At 34.2% G+C, this 22,003-nt stretch overlaps 1 protein-coding gene across 1 annotated transcript; it reads right to left on the bottom strand.

Annotated features, from left to right (window-relative positions):
• Positions 1 to 5,106: 5,106 nt before the first annotated feature.
• Positions 5,107 to 7,574, bottom strand: Nap1l3 (nucleosome assembly protein 1 like 3). Its single transcript, XM_027931469.2, has one exon. The coding sequence runs from the start codon at positions 7,265 to 7,267 to the stop codon at positions 5,705 to 5,707; it is 1,563 nt and encodes a 520-aa protein (XP_027787270.2). The 5' UTR covers positions 7,268 to 7,574; the 3' UTR covers positions 5,107 to 5,704.
• Between the last annotated feature and the right edge of the window lie 14,429 nt (positions 7,575 to 22,003).

The following is a 22,003-nucleotide window of genomic DNA, read 5'->3' as shown; positions in this document are numbered from 1 at the left end:
ATATACTATGATAACTTTCAGTGAAGCATAGTGCAAAGAAAATAAGTTTATTCATCTTAGTTTAAATAACTAAAGAGTAAAAGAGAAAAACACAACACTTTTATTAGCACCATGTGGGAAATAGCTTTATTATGATTGTTTTTTTCTTTTTAAGAAGCTGAGTCATGTAAAATGTAAAACCATAAGCAATCTAAGAGAATTTATATTAATGTGTGTTCCTGTAAATTTTTAGCTCAACATTGCTTTATTTAAATGGTAAAATTTTATAATGTTCCATTGTATTATATATGTCACATTTTTAAAGCAAAATAATGAAGGCACATGGAGTACAAGTTGACATAAACCCTTCCAACTTGCATTGGTTTCTCCAGTATATTTTTCCCAAAGTCTTAGCCTTAGTGATGAGAACTAAGCATTTCACATTGCTCTCTAATACCTATATGACAAGAATGACTAAACTACATGGCAAAAAGTAAAGATACTTTAAAGAATTTGTTGCATTCTATATCTTTTGAAGAATGATGTACTTCTGAGTGCTATGTGTTTTAATACTTAATTCATCTTTGATATTTAAAAAATTTACTCTGCAAAAACAAAAGAAAATTTTAAATAATGCATAATTTTGCTTAAATTATTATACTACAGGTTATGCACTTTGTTTCACCAAGCCATATGTCCTTTTTTTTTCTCTAAACCCATGTTCAAAATATATTCCAGACCTTGAAAAGTCAGCTTTTTCATCTTATGAATAGTTGGGTCAGGATCTCAGCCAGCTTTTTTCTTTGCTTTAATCCTTGAGTTGAAAAGTCTCCTGTTAAGGGCAATTCTTGTCTCTGAATTAGAAAAGCAATTAATTAAGTTCTAGTCATTACAAGGTCATAAATGAATATGACATTTTCCACTATAGGTCCCACTTTCATGCATAGTAAGATTTCAGGAAAACTATAGAAAATAAAGGTTTTGAGAACTCATTTTTGGGGTTGGAGTGTTCCATTTAAAAGGTGATTACTTTTGCTTTTAGAAGGGTGTTCTTTATTTCTTCTGGTCTGATATCCTTCACAAATCTGAATCATGACCACAATCTCTTATTAGGGGAGGAGGTGCCAAGGATTGAACTCAGGGGCACTCAACCACTGAGCCACATCCCCAGTCCTATTTTGTATTTTATTAAGAGACAGGGTCTCACTGAGTTGCTTAGCACCTTGCCTTTGCTGAGGCTGGCTTTGAACTCTTGATCCTCCAGTTTCAGCCTTCGCAGTCACTGGGATTTCAGGCGACTATGCCCAGCATAATCCCTTTTTTTTTTTAAGTGTTCAAAGAGGAAAGGATCAAATTTTATCTAACAATAGCTATCTTTTTCATCACCTTAGCTTTGAAATATTTATTTCATCAAATGTAATATAAATGTGTAACTTTTTTAAAAAGAAAGTCAGCAGATACGCTGTATTTAAAGGATTTTTTTCTAATTCATTTTCACTTTTACAACTTTTATCCCTCTTTTTTTTCCCTCAAATTTACCAGTCACCTCAAAATCTGGATCCCCGATACTCAAAACCACTTCACTTTCACAATATTTTGCTTGTCACCTTTAGGTATAACTGAACATTGTCCTTATACATGCACCGGGAGCCTCAAACACAAGAGAGGGTTTTTACACTTTTCCCCCAGCGCCTGCAATTCCTGATCAGCATCTTAACACATTACTCCTGCAGTTTTTAAGGGCAAATAGACCAACGTGGGGACACAGCGTGGCACAGCGGGCTTGAAGCACTCTAGGTGTCAGAATGAGGCATTTGCATCATTTGTGTTGACATTTTCTTTGCTCAGCTCAAGTTTTCCCATTATGTCTTCAGCAGCCTCTGCTGCCGCTGCTTATGAAAAAGTCCCTTGTTATCTCAGTCAGCCAAATTAAAGGAAAATAACAAACATTTCAGAGTGATTCTTGGATACTCAGTGCCTAACTAAGGACAGGAATGAACTCATTAAAGAGCAGATGGCGGCAACTGCAGAGGAAGAGGGGATAGGGACAGCGGCCACATCCTGGGTCGGGCTGGGAACAGCGAAGGGGCAGCTGGTCTCAGTTCTGGGTCACAGCAAAAAGAAACAGCGCACCAGAAGGAGCATGCAGGAAAAGACCCAGTAAAGCACTTCTAACGCCCTCTGCCCTCAGTTCATTAGCTTCATTCCCACTGGGCTTCTCCTTGTAACATTACTCATTGACTAAGCAGGTGTGATAGACAAACGTGCAGCCCAATAAATGTTTCAGCCCAACTACTTCCCCAGCTCTACCTACCTTCTTCTACCTGCTAAAGGGGTTTAAGTGTTCAGTACAGACCACTTGCATTTCTGGAATTCTAACTTTACTGATGGAGAAATACCTCAGTCTCTAGGCTTCAACCTAAAAGTTAAAAATAGTGGTAAACTGTTTTTCCAATTAGCTTCTCTTACATTCATCCAACTTTAATTTGCCTTTCCATTTGAGTCAATGAAGGAGAGAAAATTCACCAATATACAGGCAGGGCATATCTTAGTGTAGTGTGCTTCTGGGTGTTTTTTTCTGAATTATGAAGAGTACAGAGGAGGGTGGTATTAAATACTTTAGTAAGAGTTCTAAGAGGCTATAAGGATTTTGCATTCCATTTTAAAAGTCTTAAGGGTTTGCTATCTGTGATATATGGCAAGCATGGTATATATCTAACTTGGAAACCTATCCAGCCACAGGGAGCCAGGTACACCATAATGGTTATAGTTGTCTTTTTGGCCCTGGCATAAAAGTGAATCTTCCAGATGGATTTCTTTTTTTTTTTAATATTTATTTTTTAGTTGTAGGTGGACACAATACTTTTATTTATTTATTTTTCTGTGGTGTTGAGGATGGAACACAGGGCCCCACATGTGCTAGGTGAGCACTCTACACTGAGCCACAACCCCAGCCCTGGATTCTTTTTTATTAGTTCTTTTTAGTCATACATAGCATTAAGTGTTTGATACAATTATAAATGCATGGAATATAATTTGCTCTAATTCAGTCCCCAGCACTTCCCCTTCCCTTCACCCCTCCCTCCCCTTTCTCTTCCCTTTATTGTACTGATCCTTCTGCTATTTATAGTATTTAAAATAATTAGTGCCTTGTGAATATACATGATGGTGAGATTCACTGTGGTATATTCATATATGTATATAGGAAAGTTAGGTCCATTCATTCTATTGTTCTTCCCTTATCCTGTCCCTCCTCCCTCACCCTCAACTCAATCCCTTTCCTCTACTAATCTTTCTTCTATTTTGATCCCCCCACCCATTTCTTTTTTCCTTATTTTGGACTAGCTTCTGCATATCAGGGAAATCATTCAACCTTTGATTTTCTGGGTCTGGCTTATTTCATTTAGCATGATAGTCTCCAGTCCATCCTGTCCTTCATGAATGCAAAAATCTCAGAATTAAAATAAGCACTCTCAAAAGTTCAATAGTTTGATAAAATCAATAAATTGCTTCCTGATGTTTAAATCACAAAGAACATAAAGATCAAAGTATACATCATGTGTTAAATATAGAATATCATGGTTTGCATTTTTTTTTACATTTATATGCATGGGAGGACAGAATATTGTTAAGCAAATACAAAAGCAAGATGTTAAACTATACACAATGGAATTTCACTCAGCAATAAAAGAGAATAAAATTATGGCTTTTTCAGGTAAATGGATGGCATTGGAAAAGATAATGCTAAGTGAAGTTAGCCAATTCCAAACAAATAAATGCCGAATGTTTTCTCTGATATAAGGAGGCTGACTCATAGTGGGGTAGGGAGGGGGAGCATGGGAGGAATAGATGAATTCTAGATAGGGAAGAGGGGTAGGAGGGAAAGGGAAGGAGCAGAGGACTAGCAAGAATGGTGGAATGTGATAGACATCATTATTCTACAGTACATGTATGAAGAAATGAATTGGTGTCAACATACTTTATATACAACCAGAGATATGAAAAATTGTGTTTTATATGTGTAATAAGAATTGTAATACATTCCACTGTCATTTATTTTTTTTAAATCAATAAAAAAATTTTAAAAAAACTATATATGATGGGATTTGGGAAGATTATTAGCTAATTTCTAACCTGGTGACCCAGAAAGTCTTCAATCTGTCATCCTCCTGTCATACTTCTTTCCTGTAAAATCTTGAAGGAAAATATTAGAATGTGAAATAAGATAATACTTTATCATTTGCTGTGCTTATGATTTCATGCCTAGTGCAAAGTTCTTTGCTAAGGCCCTTTTAAAGGCCCTTTGAGTTTAAAGGGCCTTATCTTCTTAGTAGTCTCAAACCAAGATTTCAGGATATAATTACCCTGTAACCAGCTACACAGTACAGCACATAGGAGATGAGACCATTATGTTACCTATAAGAGAAATAGAGCCATGGTCAAGTCAAGTCAAGGTGAACAGTGGTTCTGGTCATGGGGAAAAAAAATCAAAACAGTTGGCCATTTTGGATGAGATATCCCTGCCTTCCTCCCCCTCCTTCCCAGAGTTCTCCTCCCCGCCTCATTCTATTTCTTACCCTCCTCCCCTCCCCTTCCCTTTCCTCCCCTAATCTTCCCCTTTCCCACCCTCCTCACCTCCTTCCTCTGCTTCCATTTTTCTCCTCTTTCTCCCATTTCTTTTCCCCCCTCCCCTATCCCATTTCTTTCCAATAACTTGAATGTGCATCCTTAAAAAGAACTAGGATATAGGAAATATATCAGAATGTTAAAAAGTTATGTTTTTTTAAATTTTACTTTTTCTCAGCTAAGTACCACAATTTTATAATTAGGAGAAAATACTAGATTTTAATACCATCATACACTTTATTTGACATTTATTTATTTTAGGTTGCAATAAAGGATCATGAAACAAGTATCAAATAATGTAAAGTAATCATTTTCAGTGAAAGGTAAAGTAAAACATAATACAAAGAAAATGTGATACCTTTAGTATGCAATTACACAATGTGATAAAACTTTTTTTTAAAAAATACTATGTCATATTAACACCTTAGTGGTAAACAATAACTTCATTATGATTGATTTATAAACTATTATTCACATAAACAAATCCATATAAATCAAATGTAGTTTTGACAGACATTCTTAAAAGTATACTCATTTTTTTTCAAGCAGTCAAATTTCACAATGCACTGTTCTAGTTAACAATAAGTAGTGTATTTCTATAGCAAATTAATGAAGGCACAGCTAGTGCAAGCAGATTTAAACCCTTAGACTTCCGGGCTGGAAAAAGGAAAAAAAAAATAACAATAAAACCCTTGCATTGTTACTTCAGGAACTTTTTTTTCCAAGCAAATATTTTTCTAATAATTCTGACAGTTTTCACAGCTACAATCTAAGAGGAACATGACAAAAGGATTTCACAAAAATCAACATTCTGTAGCACCAAACTAACATGCTTTAAATAACTCACAACAGTTTACATATTTTGAAGAATATTACACTATAACAGGCTCAATAGAATAAACTGATACTTAAGACACTTTATATAACAATTTTTAAATGGGCTAAGAACATAGGAAAACACAAGACATTTATAAGGAGTAATAGTGTTCAGGTTATAGGGTAGGTTTTTATTTATTTCAAGGCTACATAAACCTGCTTCACTTCTGCTTGCTTGAATTTTTAAGATTCTTGAAAATTTTTTCAGCCAGCTTTTTTATTTTCAGTATTTCCTATTTACGTAATCTCTGCCATCTTGATAGTAGGTATCATTGACTTCTCCTGTATAATAATAGATTGACTTCAGAATGACATTATCATGTAAAATTTGACCAATTTCAAAGTCCTCATCAAGGATAGCATCTTCTCGTGGTTCCAGCTTTCCAATCTTAGGAATCTCAGGAGGGCTGAAGAAATTGAAGAATGATGCATTAGGAACCTCTCTTGGCTGAATTTCAATTTCTCCAGTAGCAGTTGTACGACTATGGGTGGTTGTCACAGTAACATCCTTTCCTCTTCTCCAATCTATCTTGCAGCCTTTGCAATCTTCAATTTCCCATCCCCAAGAGAAGAAGGGATCATTGTGATCTGGTTTTGACTTTATTATGTATGTCTTCATCAGCAGCTCATTTCTGAAGTATGGATTGGGTAGGAAATGAAATTCAAAGGTGTAACTTATAGGCTGGCCAGGTTTTGAGAACTTCAGACTAACATCAGACAAGAATTTCAGAATGGGCTCATCATACTTCTGAATCATAGGCCCAAGCTTGTCAACATTCTTTAAAACCGTCAGCCAGTAGTCAGGAATGCCTTTAGGATCTTCTCTTTTAGGTTTCCCCTTCCGAGCTCTTTTAATATTCACTCTTTCTTTAGGCCTTGTCTCAGGAACTCTTTTATGAGCCTCTCTTACTGCAGACCTTGCCTTTGGCTCTGTTACTTTAGGTTGTTCTTCCTGTTCTGCCTTTGCCTGGAGGGCTTCTTTAGGATCTTCTTTTTCTTCAGGAGTTGCTTCCATACAATCTGTAGAATCTGCTTCTTCACCCTTTATTTCAGGAATTTCTTTAGGAACTTCCTTTTCTTCAGGCTTTACATCAACAATTTCTTTAGGAACTTCCTTTTCTTCAGCTTTTACCTCAGGACTTTCTTTAGGAACTTCCTTTTCTTCATCCTTTACCTCAGGAATTTCTTTAGGAACTTCATTTTCTTCAATCTTCACCTCAGAGTTTTCTTTAGGCATTTCTTCTTCTTCCTCACCCTCTAAGGGAGGCATTTCACTAGGAGTGTCATCCTGCACCTCTTCATCACTGCTGAACTCCTCATCCTCTGAATTCCACTCACATTCTTCTTCTGTAGGCTCATATTCTGCATTGATGATTTGAAATCGCCTATCATACAGAGGCTTATTGAGTTCAGCATATTTTCTTTCAAGATCATGAATTGCCTTTAAGAACAGGGCATCTACCTTGTCACACTCATCTTGAATATTCTTGAGGGCCTGCACACGATTTCTAACTGCCTGGGGCAGCCTATCCACGAAATTTGTCCCCGAGGGAGCCTGCCGCGCCCTTCTGGAAGGCTCAGGTACCCGCTTCTTTCTATACAAGCTGCTGTGGCTGCTGCTGCTGCCGCTGCTGCTGCTGCTGCCGCTGCTGCTGCTGCTAGTGCTGCTGCTAGAGCTACTGCTGTCAGATTCGTCCCCAGAATCACTAGCTGAGCTAGCCATCTCTTCTTCAGCAACCCCCTGGGCGGCAGGTTCCGTGATCATTTTAAGATCCGCTTCTGCCATGTTGCAATCCCGCAAACCTCTTAAGGTGGTGACTACCAGAGACCGCGCACCCAGAAATGGGCAGAAAATGACTCACGGATGCTTGGCTGGCGACGGTGAGGGCCCGGGCTGCGGAGGTGGCACTGGCGACCGCTGCTGCAGCTCAGGGCGGGGCGGGACTGCAAGCCGCAAGCCGCGGTGCTGTAGTAGCAGCTTCTAAGGTGGCAGCGGCAATGGAGACCTGGGCGAGAGCCACGGCAGTAGGGCCTCTCCCTGTTGCAGCAGAAGCACACCGAGGCGTGCCGCAGTCCAATGGCGCAGTGTGAGATCCTGAGTTCTTTTCTTGGCTCAAAACGTGAGCCCCCTCCCCTTGCAGTCAGATCTCCTGTTAATTTCGTTCCCAGTGTGCCTTTAGTTCGTTCTTCATTCGCTGGGCAACTTTGATTGACAAACCCTACGCCCAACGAATGACCTACCGCAACACCCCCTCCCCCCCCCCCCCCGGCTCCACCCACCTTCCCAAACGCTCCTTGGTAGCGGAGGCACACACCCCTGGAAGACGTTCTCCCCCACCCCCACTCAGAATTTTTTTCTTTATAATTTTATAATTCAAAGAGAGAAAAAAAAAAAAAACATTACACGAGGTAAAAATGCCAGCTATAGTTCCTAACAATTGAAAAAGAGGAGTGTTTTCCTTCTCCCAACCGCCCATCCTGAGTTGGTCACGGGCCTCTTAACAAAAAGCTGTTTAAAAAAAAAAAAATTGGATGAAAATGCTCTGAATGGCGTCATTAGGTTGTAGGACTCTGGGTGATTAAAAAAACAAACCTGAGTTCCTCTAAATATCCTGTGAGCATGTGTTTTTTTACACTGGAAAAAAAGGGGGAGTCGTTTATTGGCAGAGGGGGAGGGGCTAGACAGCAGGCATATTGCATTCCACGTAGCAGATTTAATAAGTGCTGTCTGTGATGTTTGGCAAGCCTGGTTTATATCCATCTACAAGGTTTGCGAACCCATGTTGCCGTGAGTCGGTTACACCATTTTTTAAAATTATATTTCTCTTTTTAAGCTGTCATATAATATACCCCAACCTTGCTGCTGAATTGCCACGAAGCCCTTTTCAATGCTTGCAACAACCTTTTAGATAAAGCAATGGGGTATTCAAATGTTAGGAAGTATTGTTAAAAAGCAAACGGTTTGTTTTATACTTTAGTGCAGCAGGTTTCAATTCCACAAACTGCAGGATGGGAGGGGGAATTTGTGCTAATGAAAGCATCCTCTGCCAGTGTATACGATGTCATCTGCCACCAGTTTCCTTCTTATATTGTAAAATTTTAGCCATATTTAAGAATGATTTACAAGTCCTGGAGTATATGAATAAACTTTTGTAAAATGAAGTTTAAAAACAGATATATGTTGTTTTTATTTACAGGATTCTTTTCTGCTACAGATCAACTCCTTTGGTACAACCAAAAAGACCAGTGTTTACTTTTCATTGAAAGGTAAGGATGATATTTAGCCCATTTTTATGAATGACATAAAAATACCCAACTGTATTTGAATAGAAATTCACGGATATAGTCTTTTAGAGATTTAATTGGAAGATGTCTTTATATTTTTATAGAATAAAAATCCACAGAGATGATTTGGCATAGTAATGTAGAACCTAATCTACTAAACCACATTCACTATCTAAACTTAGTCATGGAATACAAGTAGTATATTAAATTATAAAATATAATGTATTATTCATTTCAAATGGGGAAAGAGATATTAAATTTAGATTAACCATTATATTACTTCTTATTATAGAATTTGTGTTTTGTCATTTAGTCACATATTTTTAAAAGTTAGGAAATGCTTTCTGATTTTGTAAAAGATTTTACTTTTACTTATCTCCAATTTTCAAAATATATGAACATTGCAAAGATGAAACTCCAAGTAGAAAATTTTCATGGCAAATAATGTCTTATTTTTAAATAGATATATATTCCATGGAAATAATTGTCTTCATTTATTTTACCAGATTTCTGTTGTAGGGAAGCTGTGTCGACACCATTTCTCTCTTTTTTTAATATTTTTTTGTTAGTTGTTGATGGACCTTCATTTTATTTATTTATTTATTTATTTACTTACTTACTTATTTATATGCGGTGCTGAGAATCGAACCCAGTGCCTCACACATGCTAGGCAAGTGTTCTACCACTGAACCACAAACTAGCCCCACCATTTCTCTCTTTATAAACACACACCCTGTTATTAAATAATGTCCCTGGATACCTAGAGAATGAATACATGCACGCTTGAGAAAATCAATATAGTGTGAATTCCTAGAAATAGGGTGGTAGACTAAAGTTTATGCCCATTTTATCATTTTATACATAGTACCAACGTATGTGCCAGGAACACTTGTAGAGGATGGCGATATAATGGTAAATAACACTTACTATATGTGTGTATCCTTTCATTTCATAATTTTACTCAAAACATATACCATAGGAAAAATCATTTAAATTAATGGGTTATACGGTGAATATTGTTTTGCCACTTATTTTTAGGTAAAATGATGGATTTTTTTAAAGGATGTTCTTTTATTTTATAGTACTTTAATGATTTCATTTCCATGTTAAGGTTTGTACCACCAAGAATTAGTATTTTTGAGTCAATAAGTCAAAAATTTTTTTATTAGCTAATTAATTAATACAGAACTATGATAATGTTTCTGTTCTATACCTATTTGAAATGCCACCTTTATCACATTACTGAATTGACTTGGTCTATTACTAAATTTCTTTTCTAATCATTTGACCATAATTTTTCTATTAAAAAAACTTATAAGGCAGTTTTAAAATGACTTTATATTTTGTGAAAATAATATATGTCAATTTAAAAAAAGTCAGACAGTATATGAAATACAAAGAAGCAATTAAAAGTAATTAAATGTATACCAAGAGGTAATCACAATTCACATTTTTAACAAATATATTTAAACTAATTTCTCAATATTATGTATTTATATTTCTTATTAGAGATATTATTGAATATCTTTTCATATTTATTGTCTATTTGAGTGTTGTTTATACTCTTTGCTTGTATTCCATGAAATTAAAAAAGTAATTAATCAGAGGTTAAATCCTAAAGGTAAAAAGCTTTGGCCTTTGTTTAAGGCAACTATGACTCTTTTAGAAAATACCTCTGTTCTGACTCATAATATTAGTCAAATGTGACTCACTTACAGCTTTTATTCTCAAGTTATCTACTTGGAGGGTTTCTTGGATACTTTTCAAAATTTAATTCTTTTAACATTTATTTTTTTTAGGTGTAGGTGGACATAATATCTTTATTTCATTTTTATGTGGTGTTGAAGTTTGAACCCAGTGTCTCACGTGTGCTAGGCGAGCACTCTACCACTGAGCCAAAACCCCAGCCCCTCAAAATTTAGTTCTTAATCACTCCACCGCTACTAGAAATATTTGGATAATAAAAAGAATAAATATTTATGAAAGGCCTCATACAAAAATAATATGCTAATTATTGTGATATTCAATTTGGAAGTGTTTATTTCTTAGTTGTACATTATGTCAGTTTTTAAAAAGTAGGTGATTGTTACAATCACAATACCCTACTTTTGTTGTGTGTATACTTCCCTGGTATCTCATAATATATTTTTACTTTGTGGTTTTTGTCTATTATTTTACTTAGTTCTATATAGTATATATAATTTAACTTATATATTACACCACGTAATTTCTACTGTGAATATATTGTAAAACATTACTTCTAACATATCCTAAGCTTATTTTTCTTTAAAGGTTATATATACATTTCTTGTACAGCAATATGTTCCTTGCTCAATTATTTTATAATTGGGGGGACTAAATGTTCATGCTTTTACATGATATGCTACTTCAAACGGAATCTGTTAGTATACTCAGACTGAACATAGCTCTTTGATGTCTGTTTACACTTTCCCTGAGATAAACATATACACAATCCCTTCCACATCCACAGACATAAAAATTAGACAATGGCAAGCATCCCAATATTGTCTTTTGTTCTAGATATCTGAGATGCTAAACATTGAAAATTCATTCATTTTTAACTTCATTTTTGTTCATGTAGACAGATTTTATCTATTTTAATACACAAGTCAATCCATTTTAAATGTTTTATTGAATATAATATATATAATAATTGTACATAAATTATATAATTTTATAAATGTTTATGCCTTAAAAAGTATTATTTACATTAAAATAATGAAAACTTTTATCATTCCAAAATTTTATCATGCCCCTCTGAATCTCACTTCTATCCCCAGACAATCACCAATCTATTTTTTGGTTCTTATCAATTAATTTGCATTTTTTAAAAAATTTATATAAATGAAATCATGATCTTAGTATATGCTCTGAAGCCAAGATTTTAATTAGTTTTTCCCTTTCCTATCTCTCTTAGTTTATTTCATTTTTATTACATCTGTTTCCATCTCTAAAATGGAGCTAATGATGGCATATAAAATGCAGATTTAATATTCTTTGCTATTTTACATATTGTTTATCAAGATTGTATGTAAAAAGACCATTCTTGTTGTATGGCCTCAGCCTACTGCTAGCATTTCCTCCTGCTCATGTTTTTACTTATATTTTAGAAGCAGCATGGAAATATACAAATAAATATTTTGTCTGTCTAATTTGTATGAGGTGGCAATTTCAAAGATATTGGCCACTCTTTGATATTAATAATAATACTTGGTCCTAATATTTCTAAGAATAAATAGATACTCATCCTGCTTAACATTATCTAACTATGGAATATCTCCTTTTACTTTGAATGAAGAAAAAACACATTTTATATAAAATTTCAATTTAGGTATTGCTTTAATATTTTATATCACACAGTACCTTCTTTCTTAAATTACCTTCTTTCTCTTTAATTACCTGACAGTTCTAAATTATACAAATCTTATTTTCCAAATCTCAATTCATTGTATGTCATATCTATTTTTATCCCATTTACCTTTTTATTCCATTATAAAACTTATATACAATTAACTACTTATCTTTTATACAGTTAACTACCTTTATCTTAAAATTTAGTATATCTAAATTTGTTAAGAATATCTTTTGTTCTAGATATTACCATTTTTTCCTTTGTATATATAAGTTTGGGGTACTATGTGTTGTAACTTTGTACAGTCATTTTTCATCGTTGTGACCAAAATACTTGATAAAAGCAACTTATCGAAGGAAAAGTTTATGGCTTGTAGTTTTAAAGGGTCAGTCCCTAGCCAGCTGACTCCATTACTCTTGACTGGAAGTGAAGCTTCCATCATGATAGTAGAGGATAGTGGAGAAAAGTTGCCCAGCTCATGGTAGCCAGAAAGCAGAGAGAGAGGCCAAGAGCACAAAGAGCCAGGGACAAAATATATAATCCCATGGAACAATCCCAGTGACCTTCCTCTAGCCACCTTTTTACAGTTACTACCCAGTAATCTATTCAAATCCACTGTTAGGTTACAGCTTTCATAATCATTTCACTTCCTGCATTAACACAGTAGCTGTTTGGAGACATTTAATATCCAAATCATGACAGATTTAAGTTAAAAATCTCACGTAATACTTTAGATTTTCTTTGTTCTTTAGCTTAGAATAATGGCCTTAAGTCTAATAGCTGTGGAAATATTTTCCTTGTTGGAGATAGAAGGGATTTGAGAGATCATCTTGTATAATTTCCTTGTACACATTGGGGAAACTGAGAATTTCCATGTTGATAAACATTCTCGAAATTTCTAGGTATTCATCACTACAAAGAATTTAGATTAACATACTTTTAAGTATATTATTATTTGTTCAAAATGTCTTTTTTCACAAATTTTAGGATTTGGGTTTGGGAGCAGATTAAGAAATAAATGAAAATCATTCAGTCCTCCAAGAATGGATTATTATCCTCAGCATTATGCAGTTAGTGTTGATAGCTGTCACTGAATAATAACAACTAATTTTATCACTTTAAATGTAACATTGGAGGTATGGTTGTGGTTCAGTGGTGGAGCGCTTGACTCACATGTATGAGATACTGGGTTCAATCCCCAGCACCACATAAAAATAAAGTAAAGGTATACATAAAAAAATCAGTGAAATGTTTAAAAAGGAAGAAATTATGTTTAAAAAATGGACCAAGTGCTTTGTTTTTCAAATTTCATTTTAATGAATCCATTGAGGGTATTATTACTATCCTCAAACCATCTTTATATGATATTGTCATCATATTTGAGGATACTAAGTCATTTACTTACTCAAAGTCACATAGTTTATAATTGGAAGAATCTGCATGTGAAAACAGATGGGCTCATATTAGATGTTAAGATCTTAACCACTCTACTATATCAGCTTTGATGAACAAAAGTGAATGGACTCCTGGGACAGAGGCATTGAAATTAGGGTTTCATCCATGACCACTCTTCCATGTCTCTTATAGCAGTTTTATTCTCACAGTGTCAACAACTTTGTGACCACAAGTCCTAAAGTTCCTCTGGCTTACACAGACTCTTGCTTGAAATGACAAGTTATACCAGAACAAATTAATTTATTAAAAAAAAGATGAGTTCGTTAATTATAACATGCCTAATGACTTTATTTCATTAGCATTCAAACACTAGGATGTCAGAGTTTAAAGTTAATGCCAACGTATCCTATTCAGAATTAAACAAAAATATTATTGGTATTTTTCATTTAAGTATTGCTAGCAGCCAAGAAACCTATACTTTGACGGATTCGAAACTACTCATTGAAAGCATGAAATTACCTTGAAATCTAATACTGTAAGCATAAATTTATTTTGAATTTAAATTATATTCTACTGTTTATTAATGTTGATTTCATATAGGATAAGTTCTGTTCCTGAGTGTAGGGAGATGCACAATGATGATACCTATTCCTGTGAGTTTCAGGTGACAGCTCAGGCTCTGGGGTCAGACCACCTGGATTTAAATCCTGCCACATTACTGCATATTTGACCCTGGATAAGTCACACTTCTCTGAATCTCAGTTTCCTCATCTATAAAAGAAAAATAATGCTGGGCACAGTGGTGCACACCTGTAATTCTAGTGGCTCAGGAGGCTGAGGCAGGATGATAGCAAGTTCAAAGCCAGCCTCAGCAAATGTGAGATGCTAAGCAACTTAGTGAGACCCTGTCTCTAAATAACATAAAAAATAGTGCTGGGGATGTGGCTCAGTGGCCAAGTGCCCCTGAGTTCAATCCCTACTACTCCTCCTCCAAAAAAGAGAAAGAAAAATAATGATAGAAAATGTTCCATAAGGGCCTGGGTCTGTGGCTCAGTGGTAGCACACTTGCCTGGCATGTGTGAGGCACTGGGTTCAATTCTCAGCACCACATATAAATGAATAAAGGTCCATCAACAACTAAAAATATATTAAAAAAGTAAATGTTCCATAAGATTGTTATATAAAAATTAAGGTGCTGGGAACAATGATGCACACCTGTAATCCCAGCAGCTCTTCCATGTCTCTGATAGCAGTTTTATTCTCATGGTGTCAACAACTGAGGCAGAGGCTAAGGCAGGAGGATCTCAAGTTCAGTGACAGCCTCAGCAACTTAGTGAGGCCATAAGCAACTCAGCTAGACCCTGCCTTTAAATAAAACATAATAAAGGGCTGAGGATATTAAGCACCCCTGTGTTCAATCCCTAGTACCAGAAATGTAAATAAATAAACAAACAAATATAAAAGTAAAAATGTTATAGAATATTTAAAAGATGCTTAATGAATAATGTCTATTATATCTTTCGTGGAGCCACATAAGGATTCCTATCTCAGTTAAATAAGCATGATCCAAGGTTAAGGCTAGCAAATTTAATCGGTTGATGCTACTGTATTTTACATGTGTGCCATCTCTTTCAGTTTAGGAAGTAAAATTTGCCTTGTGATCCAAAGTCACATTGTGTTAATATGAGAAAAATAATATCTTTGGTTCAGTTATTCTCTACTCTGTCAGGTTTTTCTATTAGATTATATTCTTAGCATGTAGTAAAGACTAATGCTTCAGCAAATCTAGTATTAATACTTTGAAGGTGAAGATAGCTAATGTTCCACTCTTCTCTTACTCAGCAATGAAAGAAGAAGAGAGGTAGCTGCATCATGACTGACTACATGTGAATAAATGAGCAAGATTTCTGATGAGCTAATTGTTATTTTTAGTTATAAAAATCTGCTTAATACAGAGAAGGAAACAAGAAATAGAACTACAAACTCTCCGGATTCTTTTGTTTTAGTAACTCTCTTAAATGTAAACAAAATTTTGAAGTTGTTATATTGAGCAGGTTTCTCTGTCTTCCCTTATATGCAAACTTTTTCTAAGAGTAAGTAAGCATTCTCTCTTTAGAGGTAGCGAAAACTTCACTTATCACCATTTCATCTTCCAACATTGTGAGAATGTATCTAGCCTTCTCTGTAAGAAAGATTAAATATAACATGAAAAATTACATAAATGATCAGACTAGTTGACCATTCTGTTTGCTGAAGCCTCTAGGCTGCTTCCTTAGCTTTTCATATATGCGGTACATAGTTTTTCGATAAACCCTCCTGAAAATAATTTTTACATCACTTCTGTAATCCCAAACTTACTTATACTCAACTGTCCAGAATCATGCCTGTGGTTAAGCCATATTTTTTACCTTCTGGCAATACTAGGCAATTTTTTAAACCAGCTACGTTTCAGTTTCCTCATGTATGCAAGGAGGATTATAACAACACCTATTTCATCAAGGCATGGTGAGCTTTAAATGACATAATACATATAAAACTCTTAGAACACTATGAATACTCAATTAATTCTTACTAAACTTATGTTCTCCAGGAACACTTACTCAATAAAATGCAGTTCTTTAGCTCTTCATTTCCTTCAAAGCTTATTTACTTGGACTACAATACATTTTTGTATGTCTTATGAGAAACATAAATCATTTCTTATGTGTATACAGATACATTCTTTTCTTCAGTACATTTTACATTTCCCTAGGACAACACCAAAATACTTTCTTATGTATAATTCTCTGTCCTCATACAATATGTTCCTTTGCACAAGAACATACTTATTTCTACTAAATTACATAGTTCTAATGACCTAACTTCTCCAAGAAATGAATTGCCTTTCTGACAACAGGACCATTTTTACACACAGCTCAAATAAAAACACCATGTAACTTTTGATTACATCATAATTTTGTTTACCAATCATTCCTTATATGTGTCAAAGATGCATGACTGCCACACAACAAATCATATTAGTTTTCTAAAATTTCAGATTTATAGAATTATCATTTTAGCAACCAACTTCTAAACAGGTACACTTCATAGACTTTATTTAAATAACTAGGAGGCCATGCAGAGTCTTCAGAAGAACAATTCTTGAATTTAATATGGATCCATATTTAATATTAAAATAGCTGTTTACTTAAACCTTTTTTTTCATTAGTATTTTCTTTCTATAATATTTCTAGATAATAATTAGTTGAAAATTGTTTTACATGTAATAGTCGTAGAGTTTAATCACAATATCAGAATTCCTCCTTTTAGTACTCAGACTTATGTATTTACTTTTTGTTATTAAAAACTTGTTGCTTGAATAAACCATAATCTACATGCCACATTGAATTTTCATTTTTTATGAATTATTAATATCCACCAATTTCTTTATTGCTTAAAAGATACTTTTTATTTGATAGTCAACGTTTTTATACAAAAACAGTTATTGAAAGAGTATGTAGTTAGTAAATGCCCCAAAGCAGAACTTGAGATCATATCTGTCTTGCTAACCTAGAAAAAACCAATGGTTCTCAATATACACAAAATATGTCCTTATTATGGTCAAGTGAAAGAGTGTGTTGCAAAACAATATATTTACTATTATTTTACCGGTGTAAAAAGTGTAGATGTAGACATACTATATATACATATATATGTTTGTTTGCATATACATAAAGAAAAAGTCTAGTAACATACACATGAAACTAATGTAACAAAAAGATAGAAAAAAAGCTGTAACTATTTACCTTTATTAATTTTTAAACAAGCTTGTATTATTTTTGTGATTAAACAAAAATTTAGGATAACAGTGAAAAGCATTGGACAAAATTTGGGCAAACTTTATACAGAGAGCTGAAGTAGTTCCTAATTACCTCTTGCAAAGTTCTAAACTTTCTTTCATATGAGCAGCACTATTTATCAATGAGGTCATGATTTATTCTGATTTGTATATGACGCTTGTTTATACATTTGTGTTCTTCCCCAAACATCATATTTTGTTGGAATGGCTATAAAGTCATCAGAGGAAATATTATGTATTACTGTATTTCTCAGCATTATCTTCACAGTGCAAGTACAGTGAAATTTCTTTCATTTGAATTATTTCTTTTTCTTTTATTTAATATCTTTTAACCTATTGACTTGGACAGCTATTTTTAAATGAGAAAAATGTCTCTTATTTCTAGAGACTTTTGTTTCTTGAAAAATGAAGATTATGAGTGGGCCAACATTTTCTGAAAAGATTATTTACACTTGTAGGAAAAATTAGAGCCATTTCCCAAAAATGTCTGTCTAGATATCATGAAATCCTTTTTTCCTCTGGTTTTGTGATGATTTGAAGAAATTTTGAGCCATAAAATTCTGCTTGATCATAAAATCACTAGGCATATTTCACTTTTTCAGCAAGTGATGTGCACCTAATTTAGCTGCAAATGGTGTGTATGCCTGCTTTTAAGTTTATAATATGCTTACTAAGTGATTCTTTTTAATTCAGTAAAACTTATGCTTACTGGACTAGAATTTGAAATCACTGGGCTGAAGTTATTATAAAATAGTATAAAAACCCATTAATGGGATATACATTTCAGACATATAGCTATGGCAACTGATAGAATATTCTAGTAACTATTCCTTTCTGTACTCTCTTGCATTTCACTATTCAAATACCTGTCCTTTCCCACCTGGATTCTTTAACTCATCATCTTCATTTATCCTACCTAAAGCTTTCTTGCTTCCCTTCCAGCCTATATACTGCTGTGAAATTAACCTTCTTAAAATGCCATTTTCATTATGTGAGACCCATCCTCCCAAAAAAAAACTATAGGAACGTCTCATTGAAAGGCATTGCAGTGTAGGGAAAAAGAACACTGGTTTGAAGATTTAGAGTTTAAATCTTGACCATACCACACAGTCTTTAGTGAATAATTTTATAGAATTTATAAAGTCAAACATATTCATTACTTCCTAGCTATGTAGCCTTAGAAATTTACTTAATCTCACTAATTCACAGTTTCCTTATCAATGAAATGTAGAAAATAATATATAACTATGTCAATTAGGACTTTTTAGTTGCAAATAACAGAAATAGACACTGGCTAATTTACACAAAATTTAGTTCATTGGAAAAATATCAGAGTCTCACAGTATGTGCAGTAGGGAATACAATGAGGCCCCATGGCCAGAATAGTTTAATAGTGATCTCAAAACTAACGTCAACTGGAACTTCAGTCATTTTCAACTTTATTACTTTCTACTTAGCTATAGGAGGGTAAGAACTCTGATTATAGCTCTAAAGGACTGTTATCAAAATAAGATGAGTGCTATGAGACAGAGAAAATGGATGCCCAATATCCAGCTCACATGAGATGTTCACTATTCACATGAACCAAAGTCACATAAGTGCTCAGTGAATGGCTATTTTTAACAACTCTAGTCTCCTTTACTAGGAATTCAGAGTTATTCACTTTCAGGCTTCATCCTTTTCAAATTTAACTTTCTCTCAAATCCTTTGTATAAACCCTGAATTCTCATTTCTTTCTCTTCTCACTCTATACTTTCCAGTGTTTTTCCCCCACCTGAAATTCACTCAACATATCTTTTTAAAGTTGAGTTTAGCTCTCCTCTTCTAATCCTTGCATCATTGATTTTCTGTTTGTATTTCCTCAATCATAAACTACTTCTTTATATCTTTTTAGAATGTTAGTCTTGCATTATTTTCTAACCATCAATATGCCTTGCTTCTCTCTGCAAGATTATAAACTCCTTGAGAGGAGAGATCACATATCACTTATTCCTTTGTTTGATTGATGGCATTTATTTCACTGCTATGCACACAGTGAGTTATCATAAATTTATGATGTTTAATGAAAGATTGTGAATCATTAATTTAAATCTACATTGATTTAAAGATAACCTACTGTTGCTCAGCAATACAGTGATTATCTTGAGATTACAGAAAAAAAAAAGAAAAAAACAAACAAACTTGAAAGTTTCATTAGGAGTATCTCATGGTCTAATTTAGTAGAGGAAAAAAAAGCATGAAGCACCCCAGGAGTAATTATATAAATATGTAAAAACTACCAATGTAAAAAAAATATGGATGGTGTTATGGCTACAAGAAGATAAAAAGCAGATTTCCTTTTCTGGGATAAAAGGTTAAAGTCTGAAAATAATAATACATGGTATTGAAGAACATAAGGGTTTGGGAATATTTTGAAAGAAAGTGTTGTGAATTTAGACTTAATATATTAGGGAACAGCAATAATGATTTTTTGGGGGGGGAGGATTTGTTATAATACATTCATACGTGCATACAATAAAACAGTATAATTAGATCAATTTCATTCTTCAGTATCTCCCCTTTTCCTCCCTTCCCTCCCCTGAGCCCCTTTTTCTATTCTATGGTCTCCCTTTTTAATAATTTATTCTAATTAGTTATACATGACCGTAGAATGCATTTGCCAATAGTGTTTTAAAGTTTTTAAAATTTTGGTAAGAGAAATAATCCAGTTAAATTAAATAAAGTTCTTGTACACAAAAGAATGCTAATCAACTATCAACAGTGATAAACATTTATGGATTTAGAAAGATGATCATAACATAGTATTCAGATACACAAGCAGGTTACACAATGTATGAATAAAGGATATAAATATATACATTTCAAATAAAGGATATAAATATACATGAAATAAAGGATATAAATATATATGGAATAAAGTATGTAAATATACATTAAAATTTCTGGAAGTATAATCAACAAGGTAGTAAGTATGCTTACATTTAGACAGTGTACTCGATGCTTACTTTTATTCTCCTATATTTAAATTTATTTTCAATAGATAGTTTGGTTAAAAAAATGTCTGTGTATTTTTTTTTTTTTTGGTTCTAGGGATTGAAGCCAGGGGCTCTTAACCATCAAGTCACATCCTCAGCCCTTTTTTATGTTTTATTTTATTTTTAATATATACATAATGGTGTTTTATTCATCTAAAAAAAGAATGAAAGTACGCCATTTTCAGGAAAAAGGCTGAACTAGAGGTCATATGTTAAGCAAACTAAGCCAAACCCAGAAGATCAAGGATTATACATTTTCTCTCATATGTATAAAAAAAAAAAAACATTTAGACCACTTTTCACAGCCAAACATGTGGAGCAGCATCACTTCTACTGACCATAGTCTGGCTTTAAATTGAACCCTCTAGAATAAGATCTGGTACCAGTTCTGGAGCAAAAGCTAGAGCCAGTGACAGAACTAGATGTACTTCTGGTCCCAGAGCTAAGTTCACCTCCATATCAATTCTTGCTCACCTTCTGCTAAAAGACCATAGTGAGTGTCAGCCCCAGTAAAATAGCTAATTTTAAAATTGCTCCAGAACTACTGTCTGAAATAGAGACAATCCAAGCACTTTCCCAGATACCATACTGGTGGCTCTACATCAACTGTAGCACAAGTACCAGAGGAGCCAGCCCAGTTCTGCTGTCAGCATTAGCTGCTAAGCTATAAAAGGGCCAGCTCCAGTGCCAGAAACTTACTAACCTGCCTTTGATGGCAAATATTTTATTTTGATCCTCTTTTATTTTATATTCTTTTTATTTATTATATTTAACATTACATTTTTACATAAATGAAATTTAACTTTGTAATCATTTAAAATTGTATATTTACAAAGCTGTAGGTGTCACCATCTCCGTCTCCAGCACCAACTCTGGAAAAATGTCAAGGGCAAGATCAAGCTGCAGAAACAGTGAAAACCAGCCACAGATCTAGAGGAGTTTATGTTATTAGAAGCAGTAGTTATAGAACTAGGCAGTCCACAACCATTTCTAGCTGCAAATGAGAAGTTACAGCCACCTATGCAGCATCAGCAAAAGAAAGCCCATGATAGCATAGCACCATTTATCCCCAAGGAGCTGCAGTTAGCTCTGTTCCTGGCCATCCCTAGAATGAACTCTGTATATATAGTTCAAACCAAGTCTAGTACCAGGCATGTCAGCTTCTGTGGAACTTGAGGCTGCTCTACAACAACTTCACAGAAGTGTTCATACCAGCAAAGTGCCCATCTAGCTGTGGAAGTGGAACTATCTCTAGCAAGTCATTTAACATCAGCTCCTGAGATCCACCCAGTGCCTTCTCTATTGCCAGAGCAGCCATTTTACTCCCTAAGATAGTGTCTTTTTTATTTTTAATTATTTCTGGTTTTTCTGTTGTATATCTTAAGTATTCGTGTCAAAAAAGTTAAGAATTTAGTAATTTTGAGTTGTACAATTCAGGGGCATTAAGTCTATTCACAATGCTGTGTAGCCATCTCTACTGTTTGGAGAATATCTAACCACCACAAACTGATAACCTGCTACCATTAGACAGCTACACACAACACCCCACATATAACCCTAAAAAAACATTAACCTGCACCCTGCCACCAGATCTCC

This window comes from Marmota flaviventris, chromosome X, assembly GCF_047511675.1.
Source record: "Marmota flaviventris isolate mMarFla1 chromosome X, mMarFla1.hap1, whole genome shotgun sequence".
Taxonomy (NCBI): Eukaryota; Metazoa; Chordata; class Mammalia; order Rodentia; family Sciuridae; genus Marmota; species Marmota flaviventris.
This window is presented reverse-complemented; position numbering and strand designations above follow the sequence as displayed.